This window comes from Diceros bicornis, chromosome 2 (genome assembly GCF_020826845.1).
Source record: "Diceros bicornis minor isolate mBicDic1 chromosome 2, mDicBic1.mat.cur, whole genome shotgun sequence".
Lineage (NCBI taxonomy): Eukaryota > Metazoa > Chordata > Mammalia > Perissodactyla > Rhinocerotidae > Diceros > Diceros bicornis.
This window is the reverse complement of record NC_080741.1, coordinates 43831216-43851543: the sequence shown is the minus strand read 5'-3', so window position 1 is coordinate 43851543 and position 20328 is coordinate 43831216. Positions and strand designations below refer to the sequence as shown.

Genomic DNA, 20328 nt, shown 5'->3' with positions numbered 1-20328 from the left:
GGGGACGACTGTGGCTTTCAAGGCTGGTGTAGAAGGAGCTGCATGGTTGAAGGTAGTCTCTCTAGCAGGTGATACGTTATTGTTGAATATGCCTCTAAGTATAGAGTAATGCTTTCCTCACAAACATAAACGTAAAACAAAGTATTCAGCTCTCTGAATGGCTACTTCCTCATTGCAGAATGGGTAAAATTTTAGATGATCCATCTCTTCTTATTAGTCCTGCAGGGTTTCATAGTGGAAAATAAATGAGACTTATTTATGCTTCCAAATCAAATTGCCATAAAAGGTTATTTCGATAGACAGAGGCAAAATCATAATAAAATAATTTAGTAAAAATGGGAGCTAAGAGTATGCTTAATGGAACATGATTGGATTTAATTTTCTTACTATTTCCATCATTAAAGCACCATTATCTTTCCTGAGACCTCATTTAGGCTTCTGGCCACACTGCAGCTCTGAGGCATTTGTGGGAAGCACATAGAAGCCTACGAGTTCCATTAAAAAACAAAAATAGCTAATAATATGCTGTTCTTTCATTTTTGCTATTTGATATCAATGTCTCACATCCAGAGTTTCATATATTTTCTTCCTAACTCCATCTCTTGAAAGCCATAAGTATCATTATCTAAGAGCTTTCATATAAAAGAAGTTTGATTCTAGAGTTGAAAACAAAACTGATGAATGTCCCTAAAGTGCAGAGGCTCTGAGGATCAACAGTTCCTCTAGTTATCCCTTTACCTTCAAGCAGATCCACAGCTAAATCATATTGCAGGTAATAATAGAATCAGTAATAGTATCGGCCTTTTCCACATTGTAGAACTTGTAGATAGGGATAGTTAAGGATCCATACACCTTAAAAACCACCAGAAAGTATTGCCACCTCTGTTTGATGTGACTAAGATGTGTGCTGGCCTTTCCAGCCAGAGAGGTAGAGTCTAGTTAATTTAGGTTCCGTCTGAAGTCAGTACCCAGAGGCCCACGGGGCCAAGTGAGAGTAGAAAGTGAGTTGTTGAGGTCAGGTGATGGAGGCTGGTCAGAGGTGAGTTGAGAAGCTGACAGGGACTGAGGCCCTGTGGAGCTGACCATGAGGGTGACGTGGTGCAGCTCTTGCCCACTCTATGCAGAGATGACATAACCGATTTATAATGTGATTTACAATGACACATGTGATTTATAATGACAGTATATTTCTAGTTGGCTTTTAACTCTGCTGAATCCAAAAGAAATTAATAACTTAGGCCCTTACTTTATTGAGGTCATATTGGCTTACAACATTGTGTAAATTTCAGATGTACATCACTATATTTCACTTTCTGTATAGACTGCGTGTTCACCACCAACAGTCTAGTTTTTATCCGTCACTGTGCATATGAGGCACTCATTATTAACTGAGATTTGGTGTGGATTCCAGAAGTTTTAGCCAAGTGTTGAGAGTAATCGGCCTCAGTGTGCCTTTGTAATGTCCCATTTCTCTCAACCTCACATTCCTAGGTCCCCAGACTGTGCTCTTCCTCAAGTTCCAGACCTCTCCAAGTCTGCTGGTTCATCCTCCTGGCTCCATTCCCATCTCCTTCCTAAAATCTTTCCTGATCTTCTCAGTTCACCAGGGTCTCACTCCTGGTGTGCCTAGAGCACAGCTTGCCTTGATCAGTATGCTGCACTGCCCCTTAGCCTGTAGTGGCTGTCTGCCCTGCCCACCCACTGGATGGGAAGCTCCCCAAGGGCAAGCATCTTGGTGCAGGTTTGGGGTACTTCGTCAGGATCTGGGGCAGGCCTGGCATATGCTGGTCTTCAATACAGCTTGTTGAAGGAATGAAATTCAGTTGTGTGCAGGGGAGATTATTCATTTTTTACCTTCTTCAGAATAGTGTACTTCATTTTCTGTAATACGAAAGAATATCAGCCAGGCAGACTATTCAAAATGATGATTAATCAAAAACTATTCACATATTACTTTGTGAAGGGTTTGTGTATGTCTGTGTGTATGCATGTGTTTGTGTGTGTGTATGTTTTAAAATTTACAGAATTTCACATTAAAACCTCTTTTTTTTCATGTGGGAGTTTAGCTACAATCCATTCATTCTGTCCACGTCGGTTCTCTGTTTTCAATATTGTAAAACCCTGTGTTTGAGAGGACAGTAATTCATAAACATACTCTTTTCTCCCCGTCCCCCCAATATTTATGTGATGAAGTTGGACTTCATGGTGATGAAGGTGGGCTTCATGGTAACTCAGCTGGATTCTGGTATATAAGATTCTTTTAAGGGGCTGAAGAAAGGTAGGATTCTGAGGATTTTTCCCCCACAATATATCACAACTTTATGTCGTTCTTAGGTGATTAGTGTACATGCTGGGAAGGGGTGGATGGGGAACACCAATCTTGTGCTAAAACTAATATTTGAGTGAACTTTACCACAGTCTACAAATAAATATTTGAAACTATGCAGAACTGTTTTGTTTGAATATAGTCACAAAGCTTAGAAATTGTTATTATTTGACATTATTTAACCTCTCCTTCAAATATTCTTTTGGAAAGACACAGCATTGGATTTAGCATTGAAGGGTGTTAGAGCAGAAAAGGTCCTTGGAGGTTAGCTTGAGTCTCCCGGTGTATTAGTTCTCACTGGGCACCCATGTCTGCATCTGTCAAGGGCATTGCTTCCGCTTCTGCTGCTTGCTTCCAGTGGAGCTCCCAGCTGTGCACCTGGATGCGGCAGCTGATGCCAAATGATGCAGCTGGGCGCTCTGCCCCTCTCAGTTGCTGTGGGGGAAAGGCTCCCTGTGATCTGTATGTCTTTAAACAGCGTGTTTCCAGCTGCCTGAGAGTTTGCCTCTTTCCCTGACCTTGATAAATCTGGTGACAATGACTTGGACGCTGTGGCTCCGAGTCATTGCTGTCGGCATCTCTCTCTCTGGTGGAGTACAGAGCCCTGGTGGAGCAGAGCCTACATTTTGCTGAACTTCAGAGCATGGTGACATGAAATGTTTCGGAATTGAAGCTATGTTAATTGCTTCTTCTGCTTCCAAAACAGGTTTTTTGTTTGTTTGTTTGGTATGCTTGTTTAAATTGTTACTTGTGCCCTGAGAGATGAGATTCTAAGATTAGCCAGTAAGATTGGTGAATAATAAAATCAAGTCGAGAGTGAACGGTTTATGTATGTCCCTGAAGTTCAGGGATGTCTCCTAAAGGTCAGCACTCCTTCTCTGCTCACTCCATGCACATACAAGGTCATGACGGCCATCACTGGGTGCCTGTCTGTTGTCATGCGGGCCAACAGCAGGAAGGATTCAGTACGAGCCACACATCTAGTCTTTTGCTGTTCATCAAAATTCACATGCAGAGGGGGCTGTGACACCTTTACTCTGTATACTCACAGAGGGGTGGCCAGGTGAGAGTGTGGTAGCAAGAAAGCAGTCCCAACACGTGTGCTCCATGAATCGAGAAACAGCTTGAAGTGCCTGGAGTTAAAGGGAAGCACTTGCTTTTTTGCTCCCTGTCTGTTGAGGATGGCATGGGTCACATGGGGGCTGACACTAGGCAGTGCTAATGTGCAAGGACAAGAGCTGCTGTCTCTATGCACTGCCCCTTGAAACGCTGGTCAGCATTTGGAGGCACCCAGTGGCTGGACAAATTCGATGTCACTGGACTCACTTTTAGTTCCAGATTCAGGTGAGCAGCTGCCGTGTGATTCAGAGACCTTTTGATTTAACACCTGCAGACCCCAGGTTATACCCTGAGCTCAGCCCTACTGGGCTCAGGTTTCCCCATGAAGGAGAAGTATCTGTCCCTCCTTTCTTTCTTCTCATCCTCTCTCCCTCTCTAGTCTTGCTCCTTCCCATCCTTCCTCCCTCCCTTCATTCTTAGCATTCATTCTGATTTCTGGTTTTCTCTTTGACCTGCATGAGGAGAATGTAATGAAGCCATCTTGACATCTAAGCTCTTAAAGCTGAAGCCCATTTATTGGGATTAAAAATATGAAAGAATTATAAATATGACAAGTATAATATTCTTCTATAATAAGAATTAAAAATATGAAAACACCATAGCCTTCCCTTTCCCCTCCTCCCCACTCCCTCATTCCTAAGCTCCAAAGACTTCTCATGGAGGGGTAGGACTGTTGCTTTGATGCAGAAACAGTGGGCACTCCACAGATGAGTCTTGGATGCCTAGCATATAGCAAAGATCCCCATAGGTGTTTGTCCCAGAATAGATATTGAGAGGAGGGTCGGGTTTCAGTTGATGTCTCAAGATCCTTAGGAGATGCCCAGCCTGGCTTGGCCTAAGAAATAATTTTAAGCTCTCAATAAATCAAGTCTTCCCTTCTTGACTTCAGAAATGGGGACCAGCCAGTATATGGTCACTTTTGCCCAGCACATGCCCTGCTTATGCTCAGGGTCTGTGGGTTTCTTGATCCCTTTTCCCAAACCTTTTCCCAGCGCAAGACCCCTTGACCCTTCCTATCATTGTCCAGCATGACCCACATCAACACTGCCCAGATTATGCTTGTATCTAGGGTATCTTCTAGTTCCAGTTCATAAAAAAAAAAAAAAAAAAAAAAAAAAGCCAGTAAGGACACAATGTTATCTAGGAGATGGAAAATTCCTGAGATTATTTTATCCCAGTGCAACCAATTTATTCTCCAAGATGGTATAGTTTCTATCATTGTGTGGCTAAAAACAAGCTTATTGAATGTTCCAAAGTGATTATACAAACATAACTGTTATTATCTAAGTAGAGTCTAAGAAAAGGAAAGCTGATTGCCCTCAGTTATGGAGATTGAGAACAGAAGTGTGATCGTGCATAAAATACCAAATGCAGCAAGTTCCAGAGTGAGTGACAAAGATCTGGGCTGTGTTATGCTGCTGATTTTTAAACATTTCATATACGTGTTTGCAGTTCCCCTGGTGTCTGATTTGTTACTTGCTCAGAATAATTTATTGGAAAAGATGCTCCTTGTTTAATACTTCAGCTCTGACTGTGAGACAGCTAGGCTGTCCTATCACCTCTTTAGAGATAGCCCTTTGCAACAAAAACTGGTTGAAGAATCCTATCAGAGTTTCAGAAAGATCCAGAAAGTCTTTGCTTTTGGGGGCTGGGGGTCAGTAGGCGTCATGCTGAGGTATTCCCATTTCCTCAGGAAGAGCCCACTTCCCACATACTGTTCAGGGATAAGAGCTGACCTACCAGAGCAGGTGTTTGAGGGCAACAGTCGGCAGCTCCAGGGAGCAGGGCTTATGGCGGTTACACCTGTGTGCACATTTTTTTATCGGTTTTTAAACCTCCTTGACCCTATATACCCTGATGTGATTATTAGAATTGTGAGTGCAAAATGAGGTAATGGGAAAGGGAGATGCCCTTCTGAGTTTAAATCCTGGCCTTATTCCTTATAGTCCCTTCTTGGGACTTCAATTCTTTTATCTTTAAAATCAAAGGATTGAACTAGAGTGTTCTCCAAGATTCTTCCGAAGCCTAGTAGTGTGATTTTTGCTTTGCTCCAGGTTTGTCACCTGGTTGGGGCAGGCCAAGGAGCTCTTATCTTTTCTCAGCCCCGTTTTCTTTCTGCTTGCTGCCCCATTCCTTCATGCACTTCAAAACCCTAGGTTAGGGGCTGGCCCCGTGGCGTAGCGGTTAAGTTCACGTGCTCCACTTTGGCAGCCCAGGGTTCGCAGGCCCGGATCCTGGGTGCGGAGCTACACCACTCATCCAGCGATGTTGTGGCACCATCCCATATACAAAGTAGAGGAAGATGGTCGTAGATGTTAGCTCAGGACCACCCTTCCTCAAGCAAAAACAGGAAGATTGGCAGCAGGTGTTAGCTCAGGGCTACTCCTCCTCTCTGTCTCTGTCTCTGTCTCTCTCTCTCTCTCTCTCACACACACACACACACACACACACACACACAAAACCCTAGGTTAAAATAAACTCTAGCCAATTCCCACTAAAATCTTTTTCCTGCAAGATTTACTAGTACCTCTTAGAGACGGGGACCATGAGTATTAACATCTGGTAAATGCCTATTGTGAAAACTTTGTAAACTTATGGTAAAATATAGCTCTAATTGAAAACGGTCTTATGATAATTGTGTGTATTGACCTTTGCATTTTTTTTTTGCCATATGTAGTATTTTCTTTCTTTAGAACAAGACACCTCCTTAAATTGCGAGCAATTATCTTTAACGGGGAGACCCATTAAAATCGTGGGTCTTTCAGAATTTTTGGAGTGTATATTTTTCACGCTGATGCAAATGCTTCATGAGTCCTTGACAAATATTTAGCATGTGAGAGATTTTCTGTATTTTATTTGAAGTAAAAAGATCTGAATTTATCATTTATTGCAAATATTATTCAAAAGTAAATATATACCTATTGAAAACTTTTTAAGATCATTTTTGTCTTTTTGTGGTTCTGTTTCACATCATTATGTAGCAAATTTTAGGTGCTCAATAAATACTTATTGATTGTGTAATTGAAAGCAAATCTAGTTGCTGACAAGTTAATTTCTTGAAGGAGAATCTCACAAGCTCTGTATCCCTTCCCCAGCTGTATACACCCAAGCGACTTAGAGCAAGATTTTTTTTTTGTTAATTTACCAGAAGCCACTGCTACTGGGCAGTGGGGACGTGGTTAAAAGTCCCAATTCTGCCCTCAAAGGGCTCAGCATCAGGCGAGGACTGGATGAACAAGCAGTTACAGTACATGTGGTAGGGGCTGTGATGAAGGCAGGCACAGGGAGGTCATGAAGATGCTGTGCAACAGAGAGGGACAGCCTTCTCCACAGCCCCCAGCTTTAGCAAACATCTGGCCTGAATTTTTAAGAGTGAATATTAGTTTGCCAAAGTGTTGTTATTGTTGTTGTTATTATTATTGTTGTTGTTGTTTTTACTTTTGGACAGTGGCAGGGATGCCAGCAGAAGGCAGAAGGTATTGTGTGTCTGGATGCACACTTGCTTTTTCTCATATGTCCTGCCTACCTCGGGCCTATATTTAGCTCACATAGCGTGTTGTGGGGCAGACTGGCCTGTCTTTCAACACTCCAGGCAGACTCATGAAAGGGGCACAATTCACCTCAGGGGCACTGGTCCTGGCAGCTTCCTTTCGTCGGCTCCATTGCCAGGGTTCTCCTGCCTGAGCAGCACTGGCTCTGGCCTGCTGCGCCTGCCGTGAGGCATAGGGCCCTCTCAGGAGCCAGGAGCACAGAAGCTTCCTGCTAGAAACCTAAACAATGTGAAAGGGCAGGGGTGGGAAAGCCAAGTGACACAATGAACCTGCCAGAAGGGCACCCGCAGCACATGGCCCTTGGTGGTGAGTGATGACTGGAACTGGAAAGCCAAGCTCAGCATACTGATTGGCAAATGGGACCAGTCGATCCAAAGCCTCCCTCTGTGCCAGCTAGAATGTATCACTAATAATAACTTGTATTCGCTGCTGCTAGAGGGCCTCTACAATATCTGTCAGTCAAATTTAAAAATAATTTTAGATTCTTTTCTCTCGTGTCTTTAATCAGAAAGATGGAGGGAGGCCTTCGAATGATGATGACCCAAATAAAAGAAGGGATTTAATTCTATACCTCCAAGCTGGTAGGGTGAGCGCGCCATACGTTTCTGGCTACAGGTGGGAGAAGAGCATGCTTCTAGGTTCTTCCTTGCCTTCTCAGCCCCTGTCAGAGCCTGCTAAGCCCTCAGAAGCCCTGACCACAGGGCAGAGGAGCTGTTTAACTGCTTCACTGTTGGCAGAGCAAATGCCAGGTGGCCGTTACCCTAGCCCCGCTTCATCATACCCCCAACAGTCCCCGTTTGGACCCCTAAATTCTGGTCTGTCTTCCCAGGAAATCCCATGTATATATTTATGAGGTAAATGAGTGAATTAATTTTAAATTAATCTGTGCCCTTTCGGTTTAATCCAGTTTGTTTCCGTCCCTGTTCCTCACCCCCAGGTGTCAGTATTTGGCTCAATAAGTCGTGAGAAAATCATAATGCAGTGCTTCTCTGGGACTGAGAACATTGGAGCAACAATGCCCTTGCTTCTGCCATCTCCTGGCTCTTGTGGCCTCCCCTCCCTTCAGGCCTCTGAATCCTACTGGGACTCTGGACACAAACTGAACTGTGGGAAGCAATGACCCTCCATCCTAGACCTACTGTAGACTCGAATGTACTCCCCAGGCCTGCAGCCCCCAGATTTAAGCCCCAGGAATGGAGGCAAGTCTCCTCCACTTTAGAAAGAAGAGCCTGGTTGGTGGTCCAGTAGGTGAGGCTGGAAGGAGAGACACCATTAGGAGATTGTGGTGGCCCCAGCCAAAGATGACTGCTGCCTGGTCTTAGGTGGTGGCAGTGGGGATGGAGAGCAGAGCGTAGATTCAAGAGGGGCTCAGGGGAAAACCAAGGGGACTTTGTGGCTGATTGGATGTGAGAGACAAGAGAGAGGCAGTAGTCCTGGGTGATTCTAAGATTTATGACTGAGTGGCTCGTCAGATTGTAGGGCCATTTATTGAGAGAGGAAACCAAAAAGGAGGAATTGTGAGGGAAAGGGGATGGTGAATTCAGTTTAGATCCATTGAGTTTGTGCTGCCTGTGGGAAAGTCTTGTGAAAAATCAATAATATGAAAAAGTGTCCTCTTCCCCTCAAATATGTTTGTTTCATTTGAATTCTCTGAAGATTCTTTTCTGCAGGCTCCATATCTCTAGGGATCTAGCCATGTGAGAGAACGTATGAAACGAAAGTGAGGGGACCCCTTACTATGTTGCTGGAGCAGCACCTTTGTACCATGTGCCAGCATGTGCACAGTAGGCTAGCATCCTGCAGAGCAACATTAATTTTTTTTTCCTGACATGTATTCTAAATGGGTGTTGAATAGGATGTGATATGTGTTTGTTTCTGAGAGACTGTAGATTTCACGTGCACAGCACTGTGTGTGCTTCTGCTTTTCATTCTCTCAGTGGTTTCTAACCTCCCTAGGATTGGTTAGTGTCTTTTAAATTCTGACGTACCCCAAAGGCAGGAGAGAGTGACTGTGGTTCATAGTGACTTTTGATTGTTAAAGGTACTTCCTACCTTGACTATTCAGACCCCTGCCAAACTTTAATCCAGACATCTGAAGTCTTTTAGTGCCATTTACATGTTCAGATATTAGAATAAAGTATAACGCTCTGTTTACAGTGAAACCGCTTTGAGAAGGCTGATCATTTCTCAGCAGTGTTTCCTTGCTGTGCCCTTGGTATTTCAGAGTTGTCCTCTTTAAGCACTGAAGCAATTAGTTTTGAGAAGGCTGATTCTTCAGGGTCCAGTGCTTGCCTGCCTTTCATTTGCTGAAGCTGTACATTTTAATGAAGTTGTTTCATCTATGTTGCCAAACACTAGAATTTTGCTGCTTCAATTCTAATTATCTCTACTGGCAAATGCTATGTTTTATTAGAACTCTCAAGTGCTCTGTTTATTAAGTGTTCATATGCTATGGCGTTAGGCACACGAATTAGGTCAGCCGTGCTTATTGATGAGTTATGGATGAACGAGTTAAATATTTTCGTCATAATTTTAAAGTGCGGTAGGATCACCTTCTGTGGCTTTGTGAGATATCAGTGCGCTTTATCCCACGGGCTCAGCTTCCCTTCTCACTCATCAGCCAATGCTAACTCTCAGTGTCTGAATAATGTGGCTATTAATGGTGACTCTGGTATGTTTTCATTCTTTGGGGTAATTTGCTCATTCTTTCCTTTCTTGCAGTTGCCTATTCCTGAGCATTATGTCTTACAGCAGAGTGATATACATTAAAAGCTCTTATGAAGCCAGGAGATCCCAGCAGTGGTGGCAAGGGACAGGGCACATTGTGGCATGAAAGGAGGGAGGGCAGCATTACAATAGGCCCAAATCGGTATTTCTCTACTTCTTTCCACCTCCTACTCTGGACTACTTTAAAATCCTCCCAAATAACCCCATGGGTCTTCAGGGGTATTGGTTAACCTGGGTGTGATGACTGGGCTGGTGACTCTGATACCCCTCCCTCCTCTCTCCTGCTCTGGATGCTGTAGTCACCAGGCAAGGCTACGTGGTGAGCAGGAGCATGGCTTCTGCTATCTCACAGACTGAATCCCAGCTTCACCGTTGCGTTGCTGGGTGATCCTTGGCAAGTTACACTTCACCTCACTAACCTCAGCGTCCTTATCTGTTAAAAGGGGAGAACTGTAGCCCTTTCCATGTTTTTGTAAGGATTAAATGAGATGATGTAAGTAAAGTGCTTGGGGTACAGGCCATGGCACATAGTACCCCATCAGTAAGTGGTCATTACTGCCTTGTGCTGGCTCGGGCCGCCATGGCTGCTCTGCCATGGCCTGCCAAGGTCAGTACAGATGCTGCTGGTGCCTGGGCCCCTGACCCTTACCCTGCTTCCGTCTGTCCTAGTACTGCTTTCTGTGCATGTGCTGGGGCACCAATGGTGTGGACTCCTTGCATTATTAATAAGCTGAGGGATTTTTTAAAAAAAAGACATCAGATTCTACCTCGCCTTCTGTTACAGTCCTTTCACCCTGGCACTCAGGCATACCTTTTTGGGGAGAGGGGCTGTCCTAGAGGAGCATCTAATGAGGACACAGTCTTTAATTAGAATCATCCCTCCCCTCAAGTTCTGGCCCGTGGTCTTTGAACCAAACTTGTGGTTCCCTTTTCTCTTTACACTAGTCTTCCAGAAGTGCCCAGGAATTGTGGCCCCACATATTTACCCTCATGTTTTCTCCCTTCATATAATCCTCTCCTCTGACTTTAAGAAGTAAATATGATATTTTTCAGTGCATAATTTATCCCCTGTAGGCTAATATGGTTACGAATAGCAAGAACAAATCTTATTAAAGTTGCTAAGAGAAATGAAATAACTCAATTGGATACAAGTTAATAGAAGTATTCTTAATTCATATTTACACCTTCTCAACTGCTCTTTGCATGTATTTAGCATTTGTTCTGGGGAGAATTATGATCTAGGCCACAGCAGTAGCTGTCATAGTTCCCCCAGAGAACCATGTTGTCATCTTGAGGAGGAATAATTACTGTTCTGTGGCCTCCCTCCTCCATACTATGTAAGAAGCATATATACCTACAAGCAGGAAGAGTAAAGAACTACAGTGACATAATATAATTTTTATGAAGCCCCCACTTTATATTGAACAGAGTTCACAGTCTATGAAGGGTTTGAAAATCCACAACAAAAAAAACTAAAAAACAATAATGTTTTTGATAATGGCTAGAATAGAAAAGGAATCATTTCTCCCAGTCTGGTTACAGGATTATTGGTCTCTTCTTTATGCTCTGCATCAAATATTTTGTCCTGAGTACTCCCAGTAATAATATTAGTGGGGGCTTTTGATAATCGGAGTGTACCTTAGCTTTATGGCCCTCTGCAGATTGAGTTGTGGGGCTGGCAGAGGCCTTCATTCTGCAGTGACTATGGGACCTTCAGGCCAGCAGTCCCAGAACCTGGTTGACTGGGGTCCCATCCTGGGTTCTTAGTGTTTAGGGGTAATAGAGATTTGGAAAGTTGGGCTTTTCTTCCAAAGGAAATGCCTATATCAATAAGTGGCACTCACCCCATGAGTACAAGGAAAAATTGAAGTATTGGCTTCACAAAAAGCCAAAAATATTGCCAGGAGCATCACAGAAAAGATGTATTTAACCATAAAAATGTGTATATTGAAGGAACAATGGATTTACCTCCAGTAAAACTGATCTATATTTGCTGACAGACTGGTCTTTGAACAAGGAGTGGTATGTGTTATTTTATTGAATGGGACCAAAAAAAGATTTATTAGCTTCTCTTTTCTTCACGAGAATAGGTTTCCTATGTATCGTTAGTTACTTTATCATGAATAACATGTCATGTCATCTTGGTGCTTATTAATCACTTTCCTTCCAACCAACGGTAAGAATAATTAGATGAAATTGGTGGCAGACCATCGCGTCCACATTAATCTTCTTAAGCTGGTGTCAGTGAAACTTTCAAATATTAACATCTACTCTTCAGTATGCATTTCTAAGAAAGTTAGAAATTTGGGGTCATTAGTATTTGGAAAGCAAACCTCTTCTCTTGTATCAAGCAAAACATAGGTGATAAGACTCATGAAATCAAGTGGCTCTCATCAGTGGCAGGTACAAATCTGTTGACAGAGCAGTTTAAGAGCCAGATGTGTTGTTAGTATTTTTGTAAGCTTTGGAAACCATGTGTCCATCAAGGGGCTCCCAGTTGCGCTGCTGCGTGTCCTGTCTCTGAGACCTGGGCTGTTGGAGCCTCTACCATCTGGACCATCACTGGTCACAGGGGCAGAGAGAAACATAGGACTATGAAGCCCTCACTGGCCCTTAAAGCTTCTGCCCAAGTGAGTTTAATTGGCCAAAGCAAGTCTCATGGTCATCTCTCATTACAAGTGAGCAGGGAAGTGCCATCTTACTGCATACCTAGGAGAGAGAAATGGGACATTTGTGTACATTCATAGTGACTAACTAAAAAAATATAGATTGATCATTAAAGTGGAGAGCTGATTCCTTGAAAAGACCAATAAAATAGACAAAGCTTTGAGTCTGATCAATAAGAAAGAGGGAGGACACAGTGTAAAAGATGAGGTAAATAGGTTCAGAGATGATTTGTGAAGGTATAAGAGAATGCTATGTGTGATTTTTAATAAAACCAATATGTTTGAAAACTTGTACATTGTAGATGATTTTCTAGGAAAATGGAAATAACCAAAATTGGGTCAAGGTGTAGATTCCTGAGCAGAAAGATGTTTTTCAAAAAATATTTAAAGATTTATTTGTAAAAATATACCAAGCCCAGTTCCTTTTATTAGTGAGTTCTACCAAATCTCCCAGAAACAGTTAGATGCACAATATATATTTGTGGAATAAAACGGCTGGACAAGGCTAGTGTGAAATTGATACTAAAATCAGGTGAGGATGTCACTCATAGGTCGATAACATTTAAGAACATTGATGCAACAATCCTAAAACAAATTGGCTAACAGAACCTAGTAGTATATTAAAAGAATCAATGCGTCTCTCTCCCCTCCTTCAAATCTGCTCAAATGTCACCTTCTGAAGGAAGTGTGCCTTACTTGCCTTGTTTAAAATTGCAGCACTCCCAAACCACCTTGTCCTCTTCTGTTTTCTCCCACAGCGTGTGTCACCTTCTAACATATCATATAATTATTTATTATGTTTATTGTTTGTCTTCTCCCTCTGCTACAAGATACACTCCACAAGGGCAGGGTTTTTTTTTTTTTTGTCTGTTTTGTTCACTGATATAAGCCAAGTATCTAGAACAGTTGACACTTAGTAAATATATGTTGCAAAAATGAATTAATTCTAAATGCAGCATAGGATCCTGGAACAGAAAAGGACATTAGTGGAAAACTGGTGAAATTTGAATAAAGTCTGTATTAGTTATTAATGTTGTACCAGTGTTAATTCCTTAGTTTTTTTTTTTCATTTTTAATGCACTTTTTATTTTAAAAGAGACGTTAAATAGAAGATAGATTTCAAACTCAGGTTGTGTTTGGTCTATTAAACTTCAAGGTGAAGACAGCATCATTCTATATGATGTTTTCGAGTTGCTGGAGGCTTGCTTCTATCTAAATGAAGCATTTAGTAATGTAACTTGGGGTGAAAGCATTAGTTATTTTATGAGAAAATTGATCTCTGTGGGTAATACACTTTGAGAATAACACATGGTGCAGCTCAGCATCCAGGAATTTAGAAAATATAATCTGGTAATATATTGGATGCTTATTGAGTGAAGCAGAAAATTCTAATCTTTCTTTTCTAGTTTGAGATATAATTAACATACATCAATGTATAAGTTTAAGGTGTGCAGCATAATGGTTTGACTTACATATATTGTGAAATGATTACTGCAATGTTTAGTTAATATCCATCATTTCATAAAGATAAAAAGAGAAATTATTTTTCTCCTTGTGATGAGACCTCTTAGGATTTACTGTCTTAACTCTTCTATATATAATACAGCAGTGTTAACTATAGTCATCCTGCTGTACGTTACATCATAGTACTTACTTATCTTATAGCCAGAGGTTTGTACCTTGTGAGCACCTTTCTCCAATTCCCCTGCCCTCCGCCCCCTGCCTCTGATAACCACAAATCTGATCTCTTTTTCTATGAGTTTGGTTTTTTTTTTTTTTTTGATTCTACATATAAGTGAGATCATACAGTATTTGTCTTTCTCTGCCTGATTTGTTTCACTAGCATAATGCCCTCAAAGTCCATCTATGTTGTCACAAATTGGCAGAATTTCTTCATTTTTTATGACTAATAGTCTATTGTGTGTGTGTGTATATATCTCACAACTTCTTTTTCCATTCATCTGTCTGTGGACACTTAGGTTGTTTCCATGTCTCAGCCGTTGTAAATAATGCTGCTATGAACATAGGAATGCAGATATCTTTTTGAGTTAGTGTTTTCGTTTCCTTGGATATATTCCCAGAAATGGAATTGCTGGATCATACGGTAGTTCTAGTTTTAATTTTTTGAGGATCTTCTATACTGTTTTCCATAGTGGCTGTACCAATTTACAATCCCACCAACAGTGCGCAAGGGTTCCCTTGTCTCCACATCCACCCCAGCATTTGTTATTTCTTGTCTTTTTGATGATGGCCATTCTAACAGGCATGAGGTGATATCTCCCTGTGGTTTTGATTTGTATTTCTCTAATGACTAGTGATGTTGAGCATCTTTTAATTTACCTGTTGGCCTTTTGTATATCTTCTTTGGAAAAATGTCTATTCAGCTCTTTTGTCCATTTTTTGATTGGATTATTATTATTATTATTTTGCTATTGAGTTGTATGAGTTTATATTTTGGATATTAAACTCTTATCACATATATGGTTTGCAAATATTTTTAATCATTTCATGGGTTGTCTTTTCACTTTGTTGACTGTTTCTTTTGCTGTGCAGGAGCTTTTTAGTTTGATGTAGTCACAGTTGTTTATTTTTGATTTTGTTGCATGTGCTTTAGGTATCATGCCCAGAAAAACATTGCCAAAATCCATGTCAGGGAGGTTTTTTCCCTATGTTTTCTTCTAGGAGTTTTGTGGTTTCAGATCTTACATTTAGTCTTTAAATCCATTTTGAGTTAAGTTTTGTGAGTAGTGTGGGATAGGGATCTAGTTTCATTCTTTTACATGTGAATATCCAATTTTACCAGCACCATTTATTGAAGAAACTGTCTTTTCTCCATTGAGTATTCTTGATCCCTTGTCAAATATTAGTTGACCGTATATGCTTGGGTTTATTTCTGGGCTCTTGATTCTGTTTAATTGATCTATTTGTCTGTTTTCATGCTAGTACCACACTGTTTTGATTGCTATAAACTTATAGTTAGCATGAAATCAGGATGTGTGATGCCTCCCACTTTTTTCTTATTTCTCAGGCTTGCTTTGGCTATTTGGGGTCTTTTATGGTTCCATAAATTTTACAGAAGTAAAAAAAAAATGCCATTGGAATTTTGATAGAGATTACATTGAATCTGTAGATAGCTTTTGGTAGTATGGACATTTTGACAATATTAATTCTTCCAATCCATAAGCACAGGATACTTTTCCATTTATTTGTGTCTTCTATGATTTCTTTCATCAATATCTTGTAATTTTCAAAGTAGAGATCTTTCACCTCCTTGGTTAAATTTACTTCTAAGAATTTTGTTGATTTGATGCTATTGTTAGTGAGATTTTCTTTTTTAGATAATTCATTGTTTGTGTATAGAAACAGTACTGATTTTTGTATGTTAATTTTGTATCCTGCAACTTTACTGAATTTGTTGATTAGATCTAAGAGTTTTTTGGTTGAGTCTTTAGCATTTTCTATATATAAATCATGTCATCTGCAAATAGAGACAATTTTACTTCTTCCTTTCCAATTCTAAAGTCTTTTATTTCTTTTTCTTGCCTGGTTGCTCTGGCAAGGACTTCTAGTACTATGTTGAATAAGAGTGTTGAATAAGAGTGGTGAGAGTGGGCACCCTTGTCATGTTCCTGATTTTAGAGGAAAAACTTTCAACCTTTCACCATTGAGTATGATGTTAGCTGTGGGCTTGTCATATATGGCCTTTATTATGTTGAGGTACTTTCCTTCTATACCTAATTTGTTAGGAGTTTTTATCATGAATTGATGTTGAATTTTGTCAAATGCTTTTTCAGCATCTATTGAGATGATCATATGATTTTTTTCTTTCATTCTATTAATGTGATGTGTCACATTGATTTTGCACATGTTGAACTTTCCTTGTATCCCAGGTATAAAGCCCACTTGATCAAGGTGAATGATTCTTTTAATGTGCTGCTGAATTTGGTTTGCTAGTATTTTATTGAGAATTTTTGCATCTGTATTCATCAAGGATATTGATCTGTAGTTTTCTTTTCTGGTAGTGTCCTTTTCTGGCTTTGGTATCAGGATGATGCTGGCCTCGTAAAATGAGTGGAAGTATTCCCTTCTCTTCAGTTTTTTGGAAGAGTTTGAGAACTCTTGAGCATTAAATCTTCTTTAAATGTTTGATAAAATTCAGCAATGAAGCCATGGGGTCCTGGGCTTTTCTTCGTTGGGATATTTTTGATTACTGATTCAATCTCCTTACTAGTAAGTGGTCTATTCAGACTTTCTGTTTCTTCCTGATTCAGTTTTGGTAGTTTGTATTTGAGTCCTTAGTTTTATTAAATGTGCCTTTGTTTGGTAAGATATTAACATCAGGAAAAACTGGGTGATAGATATATGGAAACTCTCTACACTGTCTTTGCAACTCTTCTGTAAATCTAAGATTATTTCCAAAGAAAAGTTTATTAAAAAGAAAGTAATCCAGGGGCCGGCCCGGTGGCACAAGCGGTTAAGTGCACGCGCTCCACTGCGGCATCCCGGGGTTCGCCGGTTCGGATCCTGTGCGCGCACCAATGCCCTGCTTGGCAAGCCATGCTGTGGTGGCGTCCCATAAAAAGTAGAGGAAGATGGGCCTGGATGTTAGCCCAGGGCCAGTCTTCCTCAGCAAAAAAAAGAGGAGGATTGGAAGATGTTAGCATAGGGCTGATCTCCTCACAAAAAGAAAAAAAAAAAAAAGAAATTAATCCAAAAAATTCTAATATGCTTCAGCATTTAAAAAGTAAAATAAAAATTCTATTCAATGACACCCTCTCAATGAGTCCCACTCTGACCACACAATTTGAAATTATGTGCAGCCCCAGTGCTGAATTCTCAACCCCCCTCTCTTGCTCTTCTCTTTTCTTTTTTGCCATAGCACTTGTTACTTTCTAACACATTATACAATTTACCTATTTATTATGCCTGTTGCTTGTTGTCTATTTCTATGAGGACAGGGGACCTTGTTTTGTACACTAACATACCTGAAGTGCCTAGAACAGTGTCTGGCACGTAATAACTATTCATTAATTATTTGTGTGAATTAATAAATGTGACATCATTTATATTTAAAAAATAGCAAACCATATATTTCTGTGTGTGTATGTATGTGTAAAATGACTAGGAAGAGGTCTAGATGGAGCCTACTGAGTTGATATACCAGTCACTTTTTAGGATGAGACTAGTTATTAACAGAGTATCAAGGAGCAAGGCCGGGACTAGCATGAGGCAAGCTACACACCTAGAAGCATTGGCTTTCACTGCTCCTAGTCCAGGAGCTTAAAGACTTTTTCCTTATTTTTATATTATTTGGAATTTTATAATTTCAGTTATAATCTGAGTTAATTGTTTAATTTTTTAAAAATTCAGAGACATGAAAAACAGAAATAAAGCAAGTTATTTTTGGAATTCTTTAAAAATTACAAAGAAATTATCTTCATCACTTTAAAATGAGAAATTAAGACTAGAGAATTACTCATTTTCCTCATTCTCTTTGGGACCAAAGTTACTCTCTGCTATAGGGTGTTAAGTATTGAAGAAAGCAAAATTCACTCTTTTAGGTCGCAAGTGTAGTTCAGTACACTGGAGCAGTGATGCAATAAGTCATATCCAACATAACCATCAACGTACAAGACTAAAGTAGGAAAATAATAGTGCCAGGTTACTCTTGAAACTGTAGAAATATTTCTTTGTGTAAATAGTTTTCTTTTGTGATCTCAACATCACTTTCAAATGTGGTCTCCTCAGGTCCATATACTTGATTTCTGGTCACTCTGTCTCCTTTGTTGCCCATCTAAAGCATGGAGGGCTATGTGGTTGTCCCTCAGCTCTCTGGCAGGGGACTATGTGCAGCAGCACTGGTGCTCTGAATGATTCATGCTGCCTCCCAGCTCACTGAACTCACTGAGGGGAAGTGCCTTAACACAGAAGGGTCTGCTTCGTTAAAGTGCAAAAAGATAATGGTTTAGCCCCGTGCAAAGAATGAAGGGATGGAGGTCATTTGATCATTTGTCTTTATTATGATGTAATTTTATTTCTATATAGTTATGATGAAAATTATGATCTATTACAGGAACATCAGGAGAACATTCTGGGTAACACCATGCAAAGTGTGATTGCATTGCTCAACAATCTGGTTGCCTGCAAAGATTTGAATATGAAGCTACTTTATGAACAAGGTAAGTGCTTCTTAGAATTAGTCTTTGATTCTGTTGAGTTTGGTCTATTTGTAAGTTTCCTCATCTTACATAGTAGAGAGTCAAGAAGTACTATTTAAAGTTGATCAGTCAAAATAGATGTTGAAGGGTCTACGAGTAATAATATTACCAGCAAAAATGAAAAGTGTGGTTAGATCATGATACTTTCCCTAAGTTCATTCATTCTCTTTTACGGCACAAAGTCGATAGGCACTGCTTAGAGATGATAAGTCAAGAAATAGAAGTGTGAGCATAGTATTTAGACTTATTGCTGCCAATCAAAATAAAAACATATGTGGTCAAAAGCATCTTGTAAAATGAGATTGGATGGGTTGAGGGTGGCTTTACTTTACATCTTATACATATCTGCAATATTACAATTGAACACAATTTTTAAGACTATTCTTTTAGACCAGTTTTAGGTTTGAAACAAAACTGAGAGGGAGGTACAGAGATTTCCTATATAACCCCTGCACCTACACATGCATGGCCTCTGCCATTATCAACATCCCTCACCAGAGTGGTACATTTGTTACCAAAGATGAATCTACACTGACACCCAAAGTCCATAGTTTACCTTAGGGTTCACTCTTGGTGTTATACATTCTGTGGGCTTGGACAAATGTATAATGACATATATTTATCATTATAATATCATACAGAGTATTTGTATTTTCACTGCCCTAAAAGTCCTCTGTGCTCTGCCTGTTCATTGCCTCTGCCTCCCCCGCCGGGAGCCACTGATCTTTTTACTGTTTCCATAGTTTTTTCTTTTCCAGAATGTCATATAGTTGGAATCATACAGTATGTAGCCTTCTCAGATTGGAGTTCTGTTTCTATGTAGTTATTATACTTGAATGTTGGTGATATTTTTTTCTGACCCTAAGGAAAATGTACATTCCCAACAATAATAAAAATTGCCAACAGTTGAGGGGCTTTATTACATAGAGATGTATATTCTTTTTTTCTCCAGTTTTATTGAGATATAATTGACATATAGCACTGTTTAAGTTTAAGGTATACAGCATAATGATTTCACTTACATATATTATGAAATGATTACCACCATAAGTTTAGTTAACATCCATTAGTTAACATCCATCATCTCTTATAGATACAAAAAAAAAGAAAGAAAGAAAGAAAAAAGATGTTTCTTTTCTTGTGATGAGAACTCTTGGGGTTTACTCTCTTAACTTTCAAATATACCATGCAGTAGTGTTAACTATAGTCATCCTATTGTACATTACATCCCTAGTACTTATTTATCTTACAAGTAGAAGTTCGTATCTTTTGACCACCTTTATCCCATCCCCCCCCTCGCCCCCGCCTCTGGTAACCACAAATCTGATATTTTTATTCTTTTATACAGCAGCATCCTCTTCTGTTTTATGGATATAACGTAATTAACCAGTGCTCTAATGGATATGGGTTATCTCCAATGTTTCACTATTAACAGACAGTTCTGCAGTGAATAACCTTATGTGTACATACTTTCACATGGAGCAAGAGTATCTATAGGGTAAATTCCTGGGATTAGAATTGCTGGATCAAAGGGTATATGCATTTGTAACTTTTATAGATATTGACAAGTTGTTCTAAGTGATGTGCCAATTTATACTTCCACGAAGGCACATAACATTGCTTGTCTTCAGATCTAAAAGCATGTTATGTTTTCCCATTTGTTCAAGACTTTATTGTGTCCGTTATGGTTTTCTTTATATAGGCCTTATGTGTTTCTTATT

The 20328-nt window shown here is 40.0% G+C and overlaps 1 protein-coding gene across 5 annotated transcripts in view; it reads left to right on the top strand.

The window, feature by feature from the left end:
- ULK4 (unc-51 like kinase 4) overlaps positions 1 to 20328 on the top strand; it is a 530581-nt gene that overhangs the window by 271054 nt on the left and 239199 nt on the right. For all 5 annotated transcript variants that reach the window (XM_058555650.1, XM_058555625.1, XM_058555632.1 and 2 more), the window contains exon 32: positions 18463 to 18568. In XM_058555650.1, coding sequence (XP_058411633.1) covers positions 18463 to 18568 — 106 coding nt within the window. The remainder of the gene's footprint in view (positions 1 to 18462; positions 18569 to 20328) is intronic.